Source organism: Octopus sinensis, linkage group LG26 (assembly GCF_006345805.1).
Source record: "Octopus sinensis linkage group LG26, ASM634580v1, whole genome shotgun sequence".
In the NCBI taxonomy this organism is placed as follows: Eukaryota; Metazoa; Mollusca; class Cephalopoda; order Octopoda; family Octopodidae; genus Octopus; species Octopus sinensis.
The window spans coordinates 782,414-800,128 of NC_043022.1; the positions used below are offsets into that span (position 1 = coordinate 782,414).

General features: G+C 37.8%; 1 protein-coding gene across 2 annotated transcripts in view; it reads left to right on the plus strand.

The window, feature by feature from the left end:
• The window catches only part of LOC115224846 (G protein-coupled receptor kinase 1), a 240,595-nt gene that overhangs the window by 165,134 nt on the left and 57,746 nt on the right, over positions 1 to 17,715 (plus strand). For both annotated transcript variants that reach the window (XM_029795790.2, XM_036513549.1), the window contains exons 5-6: positions 19 to 105; positions 4,904 to 4,965. In XM_029795790.2, the coding sequence (XP_029651650.1) occupies positions 19 to 105; positions 4,904 to 4,965 (149 nt within the window). The remainder of the gene's footprint in view (positions 1 to 18; positions 106 to 4,903; positions 4,966 to 17,715) is intronic.

Sequence of the window (17,715 nt, forward strand, 5' to 3'; positions counted from 1 at the left end):
TCTGTCCTCTCTGTCCAGGAATACACAAAAACAGCCATCAATAATGTGCAAGATGCCCTTACTAAAGCAAGAAAAACTAAACAGCTTGGAAACCACATTTTTAATGTAAGTATTTCGCTTTTTTTCTCCATTGCTATCAAACTGTTTATTTTCAAAAAAATTATCACAGTTTTCTTTTTTCTTTCTTTCCCTCCGACACTTCTGAGATATTTGTATTCCATTTGTTTATCTTAGCTTTTTCGGCACACATTTTCAACAATGCAACCACAGTCTGTCGGGCATCAAGTCCTGCACCAATGATGGCTTAAGTGTTTAACATCCAGAGGTTTATTCACCTCAAGGAGTCGATGATATGATTGTTTACTTCTAGAATGACATTTTAGGATAGGTGTGAGATGTCGGACTTGCCCAGATTGAACATAAAATGTGTAGAATATATATATATATATATATATATATATATATATATATATATATATACACACACACAAACACATGCACATACATAAATAAGTAACAATTGAAGGACAGGTGTCAATTCATTATGGCCATTTCTAATGATGCCTTTAATTGATTAACAAGTACATTATATCAATTATATCATTATAAAGAAACCGTATGTATATATATATATATATATATATATATATATATATATATATATACAGAGAGAAGGCGCGTGGCTCAGTGGTTAGAGCGTCGAGCTTACGATCGTGAGGTTGTGAGCTCGAATCCCGGACCAGGCTGCGTGTTGTGTTCTTGAGCAAGACACTTTATTTCACGTTGCTCCAGTTCACTCAGCTGTAGAAATGAGTTGTGAAGTCACTGGTGCCGAGCTGTATCAGCCCCTTTGCCTTTTCCTTGGATTACATCGGTGGTGTGGAGAGAGGAGGCTGGTATGCATGGGCGACTACTGGTCTTCCATAAAAAAAAAAAAAACCTTGCCCAGACTTGTGCCTCAGAGGGTAACTCTCTAGGTGCAAACCCATGGTCACTCATGACCGAAGGGGGTCTTTACTCTTTATATACAGAGAGAGACAGACAGACCAAGAGAGTGCTTCTTTTTTGGATATATGAACTACTGACAAGATATATATAAAACTAATGTATCAACCCTTTAGCATATAGGTGTGAGACACCAGGTCTGGCTGGTTTCAGCATACAGCAGGTTAAATATTTGGGCCAGATATGGCCTGCTTAAATATTCGTGGGCTAAGCATTTGGAATGTGGAGGCACATGGCCTAGTGGTTAGGGCAGCAAACTCATTGGGTTCGATCTCAGACCAGACAATGTGTGGGCCTTGAGAAGGAACAAATAACAAACGTTTGGAATGAGTTGTGTTTAGTAGGATTATTAATAATTTTGTGAGAATTCTGGTTTATAGTTAAAAAGATTTAATACTACCAATTCCTCTAAAGACGTTTAGACGTATCTGGTTCAACCTGCCAGATCCCCCACCTTTTAAAATGGTGAGTTAAGTAATCGGCTGTTGTTAGTAACCCTTGTTATTTGAAATAATCAGCATTTAATTAGCAGCCTTTGTTAAGTAATGCAGTCAGGTTAGCAACACTATTGAATTAAACTAAGCATTTGGTCGAGGGAACCTTGGTCGTTGAAGCTTTAACCAGTTAGCAAATGGGGTTAGTTAAAAATAACCAATTAGCAACCTTCGTTGCTAACTGGTTCATTCAATTAACTGGGATTGCCAAAATTATTATTTCATCTAATTAGTATTGCTAATATTACTTCTCCTCATTAGATTGCCTAACTGCTTATCTCAGTTAATTAGGGTTGCTAACTGGTCACTTCATTATTTCAAAAACCATGGTTGCTAACTGCTTATTGGCATTGTGCTTGTCTTTACATCCTGAGTTCAAATTCTACCAAGGCCATCCTTTTGGGGGTCAATAAAATAAGTACCAGTTGAGCATTGGCGGGGGTCAATGCAATTGACTTACTCCCCTCCCCATAGCCTCCTGGCCTTTTGCCAAAATTTGAAGCCAATATACCAACCAATCATGTTTGCTGATTATCGTGTCAGATGACTGTGATTGTTAACTGATTATTCTAATTAATCAGTCATTTCGACTAACCAGTTTAATTTGCAGATTTTGTTTCATATAGTTGTTTGACTTGTTAGAAATAGCAGCCAAATCTTGTGCAAATTGAAGACCCATTTGACTGATTGTCTTTAACCCTTTTGTTACCATATTTCTGTTGAGATGCTCTGTGTTTCTTTCAACTAATTTGAAATATAACAAAGAATTTAGTAAAATAACTTATCATTAAGCTAGTACATTACATTCGACAGATATTTGTCATCTTGTTTGTTGTTAACACAACATTTCGGCTGATATACCCTCCAGCCTCCATCAGGTGTCTTGGGGAAATTTCGACCCTGGGTTCCCATTCCTAAAGTATTTTTCCAATGTTTTTCGATATTATTATTATTATTATATTATTATTATTCAGGTCACTGCCTGGAATCAAACTTGGAATCTTGGCGTTAGTAGCCTGCGCTCTTAACATATGCCCATCAGCATATGGCATAGTGGTTAAGAGCATGGGCTACTAACCCCAAGATTCCGAGTTCAATTCCAGGCAGTAACCTGAATAATAATAATGATAATAATAATAATAATAACATCGAAAAATACTTTAGGAATGAGAACCCAGGTTTGAAATTTCCCCAAGACACCTGATGAAGGCTGGAGGGTATATCAGCCGAAACGTTAATAACAAACAAGATGAGGACAAATATCCGTCAAACGTAAATAATGGACATAATTCCTCATCTCTTAAATATAGAACTGCATTAAGCTAGTGCTAGGAACATAAATTGTGACTAAGGTTTGGTGGAAGATTCTAATTCAGAATTTTAAAAAACAAGACATTCATACTACAAGAACCAGAGGTGGTTTCAGCTGGGTTGGTATCAAAAAGGGTCAAGTAGTGGGTTTATTATTTCAAATATTCTTGGTTGCTAACAAAATTATTATTTCTGCTAAGAAGCAAAGATGCTAACTGGTTTATTTCAACAAACCAAGGTTATCAACTGGTTTATTATTCCAACAAAGCATGGTTGCTAACTGGGTATTATTTCAAATAACTGGGGTTGCTATTTCAAACACTCGTTTGAAATTTAAAAACAAAAACAATTCAACTCCCCATGGTTGCTGGCAATTATCTGGGGTTTTTTTAAAAATATATTTTTGCTTTGTATCTTATTTGTACTTCAGTTTATACCCCTCACTCACCCCTCTCTCCCCCCCTCTGTATGTGTGTATATTCTTTCAACAGATAAAAAAGTATGCATGTACTTTCAACAGATGTGTGTGAATGTGCGTATGTGTATGCTATTCAACAGATGTGTGTTTGAGACTCTGTGTGTGTATGCATGTGTATGTGTATGCTATTCAACAGATGTGCGTTTGAGGCTGTGTATGTGTACATTATTCAACAGATGTGTGTGTTTGAGTGTATGTGCGTGCTATTCAACAGATGTGTGTTTGAGACTCTGTGTGTATGTGTTGTGTATATGGAGGGGAATGCTATTCAACAGGTGTATATGTGCTCAACAGCTGAATGATATTGTGTGTGTGTGTGTGCATGTGTCTCTGTATTTTTGCATACTTTCGACCTTGGAGGTCCCAGGAAGGCCATGCGTGGAGACCCTTCCAAAGAACAACAAACACAGAAAAAACAAAAAAAAACCTTCAAAATATGTTATGTGATACAAGCATATTTTTCCTTCTCTCTTTCTTTTGCTCTCTCTCTCTCTCTCTCCCCCTCCTCTCGTGCATGCAAGATCTGTTCCAACTCTCTCTCACACACACACGTCTGTGTGTGTCTCTGTGTGACATATGTTGGCATTATTTCTTCCTCTCTTGTGCAACTGATCTTGCTGCCATCTGTGTTTATTCAGGTGCATACATGTGATTCTATCTATGCACAATGCACACGTGCATGGGGGTGGGGGGAAGAGGTGAAAGTGTGTGTGTGTGTGTGCTTGTTTTCTGGGGGGAGGGGATTGTTTTGCTTTTTAGTTGTTTTTTCTGCAAATTTCAAAATTCCAACTTCTTTGTTTTCCATCTGTTTTTATCATTATTATTATTATTATTATTATTATTAGGGCAGCAAGTTGGTAGAATTGTTAGCATGCCAGTCAAAATGCTTGGCGGCATTTTGTCCATCTTTACATTCTGAGTTCAAATTCCGGCGAGGTCAACTTTGCCTTTCATCCTTTCGGGATCGATAGATTAAGCACAAGTGAAACACTGGGGTGGATGTTATCGACTAGTCCCCTCCCCCAAAATTTCTGACCTTGTAGAAACCATGCCAAATCAGACTGGAAACTGGTGCAACTTCCCCCCTCCCCCCAGCTTGCCAGCACGGACAGCAGATGGTAAATGATGGTGATGATATATAACTAGAATGGTTCTCAACCTTTCTAGCATCTGGGCCAGACCCAAAACCTGGATTTTTTTTGTAGGGAGCCACACCAAAAGAAGTGAAAACACTTGTTAATTAAAGAAAAATTTATTTAAAAAACGAAGACCATTAGGGGCTGCCAGAAGGATACTTGAGGGCCATGGTTGAAAACCACTGATCTAGCATCTTTTTGTTATGATTTAAGGGGAATTTGACTGCTATTTCTAACAGTTTGAATGACCACATGTAAACTCTATTATACTTTGTTATTGTTGTTGGTTCTTCTATGCTCCATATCCCTACCATTCCTTTCTTTCGGTAAATATATCTGGTTTTCCATCCCTAAATGTATAATTATTTACTTTACTCCTGATTCCATGAAATAACAACAACCATCGTTTATTTTCTGCAATTTATATATTTATTTATTCTCTTTCTTCTTCTTCTTCTTCTTCTTCTTCTTCTCACTAGAAATACAAAGATGAAATTAGAAAAAAATTAAATAAAGAAGAATTTAACAAATTTTTAGAAAGGTAAGTAAAATATTGAAACTTCGTAAACATTCCTTTTTTTTTTTCTTAAACAAGAATCTGAATATTTTCTTTGAATTTTGTGTTCTTCTTCTTGTTATTGTTTGCTGTTGTTGTGAGATTTGTTCCTGACTTAGAAATTTCAACTTGATCAAAACATAAAAAAACCTCAGATGTTTTCATAAACTGGAAATATTTGTGGTTGAAAAGGGAAGTTCAAAAATATGGAATTGAAGTTTTATTCTAATTCTTTTCTTTTTCCTTTCAATGAGACTGACATTTTCAAAAACAGAATTGTTTATTATTTGAATTTCAAATATATTCAAATTTCCTTTTTTATAATTTTCATATAAACTTCAACTTTTTTTAATTAATTTTTTTATTTGATTCATCTTTATTCACCCAGTCCGTATCCCAACTCCCTTTCTTCCAATGGTAGCTTATGAAAACACCTAAATTTTGGAAATATGAATTTTCAAGGAGTGTGAAGAGAGGCTATAAAAATATATTCAAATCATAATTTCTAACTTTGCTTTGTAAGTTTTAACCCTTGACACTATAGACAAGACTGGAAGATATATAGACAAGTGACTTCTGCTTATGGCCCCCAGGTGGTCCAAAGCCTTGAGAATGGATTTGGGCAACAGAAATGGGGAGAAACCTTCGAGGCTCTGATGAAGCTATAAGGTGCTGCTTAGGCACTCATCTTATAGCAGAAACGGCTGTAAGCTAATGCAGTTCATAAGATAATTGTTTATTTCTTTGTCATTTCATTTTCTTATATATATATATATACACACACATGCACACACATATTCTTTTGTTTGTTTCAGTCATTTGACTGCAACCATGCTGGAGCACCCCACCTTGACGGGTTTTAATTCTATCAGTGTCTTTTGTTGATCCGCTAAGTTAAAGGGACATAAACACACCAACACTGGTTGTCAAGTGGTGCTGGATGGGGGGGGCAAACAAAGACACACACATGCATAGATATATACATATAGAGATGTATGACAGGCTTCTTTCAGTTTCTCTCTACCAAATCCATTCACAAGGCTTTGATTGGCCCAAGGATGTAGTAGAAGGCACTTGCCCAAGGTGCCACATAGTGGGACTGAACCTTGAACTATGAGGTTGGGAAGCAAGCTCCTCACCACCACCTTTTAAAGTTGCTTTTACAGATACTCTATAGAATTTAGAGCAAACATTGAAAGTCACAACTTTTCATTTATGAATACATCTACACAAACAAAGCAATTGAAGTGAGAAAAATAGGTAATAGGTGTATATGCACATTTCAGGAGATATTGCTCTTTCATCAGTGCCTATTAACTGTCCATGAACACATTGCTTAAATAGCTACAAAATATAACAAGTCATCTGTTCAGTTTCAATAAAATAAGTACTAGTTGAATACTTAGGCCAATGTAATCAACTTCTCTGAAATTACTGGCCTTGGGCTAAAATTTGAAACCATTATCATCATCATCATCAAAGTGGTGAGCTGAGAGAATCACTACAATGCTGGGCAAAATGCTTAGCGGCTTTTGTCCATGTTTATGTTCTGAGTTCAAATTTCACCAAGGTCACATTTGCCTATCATCATTTCATGGTCATTAAAATAAGTATCAGTTGAGCTCTGCAATCAACTATCCCACCCCACCCCCAAAAATATTTTAGGCCTTGTGCCTATAACAAAAAGATTATTATTAACTGACACTGGGGTACAAACATGCGAAGCCCAATATACCCATCATGACTACCCATCTGTTAAGGGTTCACCAGCCACATGCATCACAACTATATGTGCGCGACATGGTGATTTCATATCAAGATAAACAGCACATGAACTTGCAGGTGGGGCCCTGTTAGAATTTTCTTCAGGTCGAGTAGCCCATCCTGCTCAAAGGGTCACTGAATAAGGCTTGTTTAAGGATGTTGAATGAAACACCCATGTTTCCAGAAGTAAATTATCTAAACCCCCAAAGAATTCCTCTCAACACATGGCTATGATGCTCCCCCACTACTTCTGCTCGTGATCAGAGATGCACATATCGTCAGCCACTGAGGGGACATGCTCAACTGGTTAGAGTCAAACAACCGACAAGCAAATCTGTGGTATTGAGCAGAATATTTGCTGTAGCCCATCTTTTATACCGTACATGATAACACTTTTAATCAGTTAAGATCAGAAGCCATGAGAGCCACTGCCTGGTACTGAATCAGGGCATTTTATTTTTATTATTATTATTATTATCATCCAGATTTTCTTTCACAACATTTCATGTATTAACAATTTACATTAACCACAACTTAAGGTCATTGAAAACCGCCTAATTTATTTTCTTTTCTTTTCCTTCGCCCCCCCCTCCTCCTCTCCAGCTCCTGTTTATCTCCACAAATACATGCAACATCACACCCATCCGTAAACTCAGGTCTAAAACAGTGGTCGCATTTTACTAAATCTTACACAAACAAACAAACCATAAAACAGAAATACCGAAAAAGAAAAAAAACTATAAAACATAAAAACAATCCCCCCCCAAAAAAAACACCATTCCGCACAAAATAATAAATAGTGTCAGTATTTTAGACAATGGCATTTCATTTGGTTGGCGGCTTCATTTTTACGCTGCTACAAAACCCAGGTCTTATTTTTAAAATTGTAAAATGCAAACGATGTGGAGAAATACAATTAATGCGAAATATTAATTTAAAAATAGCTTCTCCAAAATGGCGGGTTTTCATTCTGGTTGGTTTTGTTTGTTTTTTGTTTGTTTGTTTTTCTTGGGTGGGTGAGAGGTGGTGGGGGAGGTGTTTCAGATCATTTGTGTGTGTGTGTGTTTGTTTTTGATAATAGAACAAGTGTTTTACTAGTACAGACTGAAAATAGCTATCACTACAGGGTGAAAATGTTTTGATGGCCACCGAAATAGCTTGATTAAATCAGTTTGAAAATATTGCTGCAGGTTAGAACCTCTCTGCTTAACGAATAATGTCCAGGAAATCATCTCCTTTCTCTTCTTCTGCCACCATTTACATACACACACACACACATACATTCATACATACATACATACATACATACATATCTGTGTGTGCACGGCGGATGAATGAAACAGCCAAGTTACATGGTGGAGTAAGTGAGTGGACTGCCTTGCTTAATATGGATTTGAGTTCAAATTGTCTCTTTTTGTTATTGTTGTTGGTGGTGGTGGTATTTAGCGGCAAGTCAGTTCTTTTGTTCATACGGACCTCTCTGATCAATCAAGGGTCTTCTGTGGGCTTTATAATGATAACTGATCATTTTTTTTCTGCTATAGGCCCAAGGCCTGAAATTTGATTGCAGAGTGAGAGCTGGTTGATTATATTGATACCAGTGCATAACTGGTACTTATTTTACCAACCCCAGAAAGGGATTAAAAGCAAAGTTGACCTTCAAGCGACATTTTAACTCAGAATGTAAAGGCTGGCAAAATGCTCTTGTGCAATTTGTCCAGAATGCTGAAGGTCCTGCCATCTTGCCACCTTTATGATGATGATGATGATGATAATGATCCTTTTTGTTGGTCACAAGGGCCCACGATATGGAGGACAATATCAAAGGACCAGTTACAGCACACAAAAACAAAACAGATAATAATAATAATAATAATAATAATGGACTCCCCCGTTGAAGATGATGTTTGAGAGTTCATACCCTCACCTACCAATCAACTTTGCACAAATGATTTGCTTATCGTGATTGAATGTGTGTGCCATACATTATTAGCTGACTCCCTCCTTCAAACTGACATTACCTGAACAGATACAGGGTGTGCCGTACATCAGGTATAAAAGTGATCGCAGAGCAAACAGAGATGAAGGGTTTTGCTCAAGAACACAATGCACCACCCAGCCTAGGAGTCGTGAGTGCAACACCCTAACCACTAAGCCATGTTCCCTCACTAATAATAACAATAATAATAATAATAATCCTTTCTACTAAAGGCAGAAGAGCTGAAACTTTGAGGGGAAGGGACTAATCAGTCAGATTGATCCCAGTGTTTAACTGGTACTTAATTTATCGACCCTGAAAGGATGAAAGGTAAAGTGAACAGATGAAACGCTGCTAAGCATCTTACCTGGTCTGCTAATGATTCGACCAGGAGTACAGGGGGTTGATTTATTTAGCTAAACCATTCAAGGTAGTGCCCCAGCATGGCCACAGTCCAATGACTGAAACAAAAGATAAAGACATTATGTGTTTGTATTTGTTCCACACACACACATACACACTGCTTGACGACCGGTGTTGGTTTGTTTACATCCCTGTGACTTAGCAGTTCAACAAAAGAAACTGATAGAATAGGTCCCACACTTGAAAAGTAAGTACAGGGGTTGATTTGTTTGGCTAAAACCTTCAAAGCAGTGCCCCAGCATGGCCACAGCCCAATGACTGAAACCAGTAAAAGGTAACAGATTAGAATAAATTTGACTTGTCAGCCATTGAGAAATGATTTCTTGAAATGTCCGGAAAGGAGTCCCACGTCAACGGTGTTGGGTTACTACAACAAACACAAACAAACAACTTCATTAGATCTGTAAACTTTTCTAAATATAGCGAACAATGAAGGGACAGAAATATGAAAAATCATTCATGAAAATTTGGAAGTTGATGGATTATTTCTATTTTTAAGGTTAACCGATAGCTTCTATTTATATACGGTTACAAATAGAGGTGCTGTGATTGAGTTATTGAAAGAAAGCATGAAAATCAATGAGGAAATGTTTAAATATTGGCAGTGCCACCGTTTTCTCTAAACCACAACCAAAAGCAGTGAGGTGACCGGTCTGTCAGCTTTATTGCCCCAGTTTATTGGTCGGTCAATAAGCATCAAGGGATTAGGGTTCTTAGGGGAAGCCTTCATCTCTTTAATGAGGTCAGTCAATGCTGTCAAAGGACATAAGCACACTGGGTGGTTACCTGGAGATTTCACAGGTTCAGGGGCTCAATTCTGATCTATGTATCATGTGGCTTGATATCAGTAAATACTACAAGGCTCAGTGCACTGATTTTCCTATACACACACACACACACACACATACATATATACAGGTGCAGGCATGGTTGTGTAGTAAGAAGCTTGCTTTCCAACCACATGGTTCTAGGTTCAGTTCCACTGCATGGGACCTTGGGCAAGTGTCTTCTACTATGGCATTGGGCCAACCAAAGCCATGTGAGTGAATTTCGTAGATGGAAACTGAAAGAAGCCTGCCATATATATGTATATGTATGTGTGTGTGTGTGTATATATATATATACACACACACACACACACACACACACACAATTATAAACAAGGGCAAAAGAAAAAATTTTTCCTTGCCAATATACTGAAATAAACGCTAAATCGTTTAACAACATTAAATATTTTCACTATTATTACACATGTCAAGCAAGCCAACAGAAATTCATAAAAATTTAGTCATCCCCATATTGGCCCAATTTCTGGATTAATCCAAAAGGATTTTTCCTTCCTCAGCAAGGAACACTGAAAATGAAAATAAATGGAATACTTACACATACCCATGGAAAAGCAGACGTAGTGACATGAGTACATATAAGTACCCCAGATACAACCAAATAGAAATTCCATAGCAAGCCTTGACACGTCAGGAACAGCAATTTCAGGAGAGGGGTTAAGTCCATTACATTGACCCCAGTGCTCAACTGGTACTTGTTTTATCGACCCCCAAAAGGATGAATGGCAAAGTCAACCTTGGTAGAATTTGAACTTGGAACATAAAGTCAGACAAAGTGGTTAACCTGTCCCAATTTGGTTGTATCTGGGGTACTTATATGTACTCATGTTATTGCGCCTGCTTTTCCATGGGTATGTGTAAGTATTCCATTTATTTTCATTTTCAGTGTTCTTCACTGATGAAGGAAAAATCCCTTTGGATTAATCCAGAAATTGGGCCAAATCAGGGATGACTAAATTTTTATGAATTTCTCTTGTCTTGCTTCCTCGTTTCAACACATGTAATAATAATAGTGAAAATATTTAATGTGGTTACACGATTTAGTGTCTATTTCAGTATTGTGGCAAAGAAATTTTTTTCTTTTGCCCTTATTTATAATTATATTTATAATTTCACCTTTAAAGGTACTTTTTCATATACTGGCCATTAATAAAGTTTTTAAAAAAAATTTTTGTCCTTATATTTGAAGTATATATATGTGTGTGTGTGTGTGTGTGTGTTTTTAGAAAAACATAAATTTGGATAAGAAGCACACTCTAAGCAGTAGAGCAGTCTATATTTATTCCTAGTGATGGCCAGTTACACTGGATTTCTCATCATAAAGGTATCTTGAGACCCTAAGACCTGTTGAGATCTTAGGGTCTGAAGATACGCCATAAAGGATACCTTTATGGCGAGAAACCCAGTGTAGCCCTATAAACCAGCTTTCACCAGTAACAAGTACATGTGTGTGTGTGTGTGTAATGGAAATGTTTGAGAAAGACGTCATGTGTTGAATTATAATAAAAATAAAAAGAAAAGTGCTCTGAAATATTTATGTTGAAGAAATATATTTGTGAAGTAAAATATTTTTATAGTCAACCAGTTTAACTTTTTCAGCTGATCGTGACTGAGCATTTTGTGATAATGTTATTACAATAATCCCATGCCATGCCATTGTTCACCTATCACGCACTCAGTACGTCATGATTCACCTATTTTGGACTCAAGTACATTGCAGTTTGTGAAGGCGCATAGCTCAGTGGTTAGAGTGTCGAGCTTACGATCGTGAGGTTGTGAGCTCGAATCCCGGACCAGGCTGTGTGTTGTGTTCTTGAGTAAGACACTCTCAGCTGTGGAAATGTGTTGCGACGTCACAGGTGCCAAGCTGTATCGGCCCCTTTGCCTTTCCCTTAGATGACACTGGTGGCGTGGAGAGGGGAGGCCAGTATGTCATGGGCGACTACTGGCCTTCCATAAACAACCTTGCCCGGATTTGTGCTTGGCAGGGTAACTTTCTAGGTGCAATCCTATGGTCTGTGTCGTGACTGAAGGGGGTCTCAGTACATTGCAGTTCACCTGTTTTGGACTCAGTACATCTTGGTTCACCTATTGCACACACTCAGTACATCACAGATTTTTCTGGCTAACACATGTAAATTTACATCGTGGACCTCTCAGTATATCATGGCTTTCTGGAGCCAAAAGGTATTTATATTTTTTTAGATTTTAATTATTTCTGTGGGATGTTTTGGAACATAACAGCCATGATAGTCGAGGGATTACTCTTTCCCATGCTACATTGACTGGTTGTACTTATTCAAGGTTGATAAGAGGGCAGCTATTTTGTAAATGAATAGATATATTGATTTATTGTTTTACTTGTTTCAAGTCATTTGACTGTGGCCATGCTGGAGCACTGCCTTCAGTCGAACAAATCAACCCCAGGACTTATTCTTTGTAAGCTTAGTACTTATTCTATTGGTCTCTTTTGCTGAACTGCTAAGTTACGGGGACATAAACACACCAATATCAGTTGTCAAGCGATGGTGGGAGTACAAACACAAGACACACACATACACAATGGGTTTCTTTCAGTTTCCGTCTACCAAATCCACTAACGAGGCTTTTGTCGGCCCAAGGCTATAGGAGAATGCATGTGTCCAAGGTGCCACATGAATATTTTACTTCATGAATATGTTTTTTGTTAGCATGAATAGTTACAGTGCAATTTCCTAGTTGTGGTAAGAAGTTTGCTTCCCAACCACATGGTTCCAGGTTCAGTCCCACTGCATGGCACCTTGGGCAGGTGACTTCTACTATAGCATCAGGCCAACCAAAGCCTTGTGAGTGGATTTGATTGATGGAAACTGAAAGAAGCCCGTCATATGTATGGATGCTGGGTGAAGGTGCTAATCTCCCATGTTCAAAAACATAAAGACACAGAACATTTGTGTCATTAAGCCAGCTAGAAACAGTGTTTCTTGGGGCTAAATAACAGTAACATTCCTCCCTTTCCTGGGACTGCCACATTGAGTTGGCAACAAGCCATCACTTTATTATGCTGTTACTGAATGTCTCTCTTTGAAAGATTTAGAAATGTAATATTTCTCTATCTATATATATATATATATATATATATATTATGTGTGTGTCTTTGTGTTTGTCCACCACCACCACTTGACAACCGGTGTTGGTGTGTTTACATTCCTGTACTGTAGCAGTTCAGCAAAAGAGTACCAGGCTTTAAAAGAAAATAAGTGCTGGGGGTCGATTACTTTTGACTAAAATGCATTAGGTGGTGCTCCAGCATGGCCACAGTCTAATGACTGAATTAAGGTATAAGATAAAAAGAACTGTATACGTGTGTATGTGCGCGTGCATGCACAATGGGATTCTACACAGTTTCCATCTGCCGAATTCGCTGACAAGGCACCAATTGACCCTGAACTCTAACAGATCTTTGGCCAGGGTGCCACGCAGTGGAACTGAACCTAAAACTTTGTGGCTGCAAAGTAAGTTTCTTAACCACACAACCCTGCCTGTGCTTACATGTTAACCTTTAAAGAAGAAAGAAAGAAAGGATGGTCATTACTGGACTGTCTTTAATCATAAATAAGCCTATAACTGTCAGGACTGCAGGACTGGCCTTGACCTAAGCAACAACAACAACACCAACAGTGTCTGCAGAGCTTAGGTTCTGTGGGTGAAAAACTTGTCGCCATTGGCCCCCAGTGGTTTGGTGTCAGGATACAAACCATTTGACTCTTAATTGGTTCTACAGTATCTCCTCACCCCCTGGGGCCAGCCATACTGCTGCTGCTACATAAGCACTTGCTTCAAACAGTGTATACATATTGCATGTCAATTTGTTCAACTAAAGTTGGTGCTCTAGCATGGCCACAGTCAAATGACTGAAACAAGTAAAAGAATATATATACACACACACACACATATATACATATTTTATATGCAAACTTACATATATATATAGTATATATATTTATTTATATATATATATATATATGTATATACACACATACACACACACTTTTATACGCATTTTTAGATTCGTTGAAGGTCAGGGTGCCCGAGGTAGCAATATTAAAAAAAAAAATCATGAATGTGAATATAAAATCGTTTTATTTTTATTTTTATTATTATTATTATTATTATTATTATTATTATTATTATGCACACGTTTTCCTTGGGATTAGAATTGACTGCTTGACTAAGTGGAGGGGTACCCAGCTGGGAAGCCAGCTGTAAAAACATTTGCTAGACGAAAGGAAAAAAAGGGATTTGTTCCATCTTTGTTAGCATTTGAGAAATGGGTGTAATACGGCAGAAAATAATGCATGACTAGTAATGAGGATAATGATAACAATAACAATAACAACGCCATTCAGAAATAATAATAAAAAATGTTAAAAAATGTAATATAAGTAATAAGAGAGAAGCCTGGGGAGTATTCTCTATGTTGTAAAATTCCTTGCTTCAGCAATATGGAAATATAATAGTTTATATTCCCTTGACTTTTTAGACCCTAGATTGTACAGTTTTGGAGGGAAAAAAATATCCTTTAAAATGAAGTTGCTTGCAGTAGTGGTGGTGGTGGTAATGGCATTTACAGGGTCAGTATGGTTTGTTGTACTCCAGTGACCCGATTGTTTTTATTATTATTATTAAGTTCTATATTTGAGAGATGAGGAATTATGTACAGTATTTACATTTGACAGATATTTCTCTTCATCTTGTTTGTTGTTGAGACAATGTTTCAGCTGATATGCTGGCAAATTATCTGAGAAGTAAGTGAGATACTTCTGGAGATTTAGATATGAATTAAATAACATAATATTTATAGTGCAGGCAGTGAGCTGGCAGAAAGGTTAGCACGCTGAGCGAAATGCATAGCCGTATTTCGTCTGCCGTTACGTTCTGAGTTCAAATTCTGCCGAGGTCAACTTTGCCTTTCATTCTTTCAGGGGTTGATAAATCAAGTACCAGTTGCATACTGGGATTGATCTAATCAACTGGCTCCTCCCCAAAAATTTTAGGTCTTGTGCCTAGAGTAGGAAAGAATATTTATAGTATCCAGAAAACAGCAGGCTGGCAGAATGGTTAGCACACCAGATAGAATGCTTAACAGCATTTTGTCTGACTTTATGTTCCAAGTTCAAATTCTACCAAGGTTGACTTTGCCATTCATCCTTTTGGGGGTCGATAAAACGAGTACCAGTTGAGCACTGGGGTCAATGTAATGGACTTAACCCGTCTCCTGAAATTGCTGGCCTTGTGTCAGAATTTGAAAACAATATCTATAGTGCTGTATATTAGAGCTCTGTAACAGAATAAAGTGTTCAGCTGATGATCCATTGCAGTTTGGCACCCAAATGCTCATGGCATCATATTAGATGTTGAGTTCCAAAAACCTGAAATGGGGAACTCTTTATATTGGTGTTTCTCTTAATATGTATCCTCTAAATATCATGACTGTGGAGGCACAATGGCCCAGTGGTTAGGGCAGTGGACTTGCGGTCGGAGGATCGCGGTTTTGATTCCCAGACCGGGCGTTGTGTGTGTTTAGTGAGCGAAAACACCTAAAAGCTCCCTGAGGCTCTGGCAGGGGGTGGTGGCGACTCCTGTTGTACTCTTTCGCCCCAACTTTCTCTCACTCTTTCTTCCTGTTTCTTGAGTAACGCTGCGATGGACTGGCATCCTGTCCAGCTGGAGGGGAGCACATACGCCACAGAAACTGCAAAACCGGGCCCTTGAGCCTGGCTAGGCTTGAAAAGGGTGCACAAGTAATAAGTATATCATGACTAATAACACTGCTACACGCTGTAGTAGACTGACCACTCTACTGGAAGCTGACTGGACGATGGTCATTTAGATGTGACTCTAGTACAAGCAGTGGTAGTCGTACATCTCTATATTTTGTGCTGCATGTAACCTTATCAGTGAGATTGTTCTTTTATCTTCTCAAATTGTTGCTATTGTGAAAGTTGAAGGTGGTTTATATTAAGATATAGTCACTTTGATCAAATTAACCGTTTCATAACAATTTCGGAAGCCGTGCCTCTGTGTCTCACATAAGTTTGGTAATGCTCAAGACTTTGGAGAGATTTCATAAAAATCTTGCTTCTTTTTTGCTTGTTTTTTGTTTTTTTCGGTGTGGGGTTCATTTTGAATCCTGGTGTTTGGAACAGAGCTCACCCGAAAATTACTTACATCTGGAAGGTTTCAGTTTAAATATGAACCATTTAAAAGAGAGCTTTCGGATGAAAGGATGACAGCTGATGTCCATCCATTTGGTCGGAACCAAAGGTGTTAAATCTCATAATTTCTCCAGCTTGATACATATTTCTCTTTTTCAAAGCATAAATGACAGGTTTTTCTTTTTCAAAGAAAAACAGCTGAGAAGAAAACTAGTTCTGTTCCTGGAAAATACACCATTTTTATTTATATTGTCTGTTTATTTATTCTTGTGTAATCCAGAGAGAATCGCTGACAGATTTCTTTTGTATGTAAAACACAAAGGAAAAATAAAAATTTCTCTTCAAGCTGTGTTTTTTTTTTACAATGTCATTGTTTTTGTTGTTGTCATCCTCTGTCTTCCATCTTCAATATGGATGGCTGTTGTTGTTGTTGTTGTTTTTCCCAACCACACACAAACATGGAATTGTTACAGACAAACAAGGAAGCAGCAGAATGTGAATCGTTACCAAAACAACGATTGTTCTTGGAATGTTTATGCTGCTGCTGCCCCTCCTGCTACTCTTTTGCTTCAAATATATTCAGAAAGCAAGTAAAAAAAAAAGAAGAAAAAGAAGTCAAGATTCACAGACAGAAAGAAACATTACCAATCAAAGCAGATCATTGACAGAAATTCAATTATTAAACAGATAATTGATGTTTTAACAAAGATTGATCCGAAAATCCATTTTATAAATGGAAATCTGGTTCGGACTGAAATATACAGGACACAATTAGAAAATGGGTAGGTCTTGAGGGACATATTTTATGTACTTGGAGTTTTTTATTGTTGTTGTAGTTTTCTTATTGTAAATTTATGTCCCCCACCATACACACACATACACACACACACACACACATCTATCGCTTTCATCATTTAATGTTCTTTTTATCCATGCTGGCATGGCTTGGATGCTTTGACTAGAACAGAAAGACCAGAGGACTCCACCAGGTTCTTACAGCTGGATGCCCTTTCTAACAACAACCACTTAACAGAGCGTACTGGGTGCTTTGTATGTGGCACCAGCATCAGTGAGGTCGCCAAAGTACCCTACAACTGAGCAGGGTGTAGACTGGTGGAATAAGAAACTATGATAGAGGGACAAGAGCAGGTGTCTTGCTGAATAGGTGAATGCAGGGTTTGCCTACCTGGAAAGTGAGAGAGAGAAAGAAAGAAAGAGATGTGAGGTCCAGGTGCAATGTGAAGATCAGACAGAATAGGATAGAAGAATGGAAAAGGTGGATGTGTCGGTTATTGCGCTGAGTAAAAATATTGTGACAGATGATTATGGATATGTGTATTTATATATACATGTGTATGTGAGTGTTCTTGCCATGATATCATGTGCTAGTTACACTCAGATGTCACTGTCATACAAGCAGTGTTGTTCATTTGCAGTCTTCCATGAAAACATGTCTGTCCTTGGGGAAATATTACCTTGCTTGGCAACAGGAAGAGCATCCAGTTATAAAAACTTTTGACATTAACAA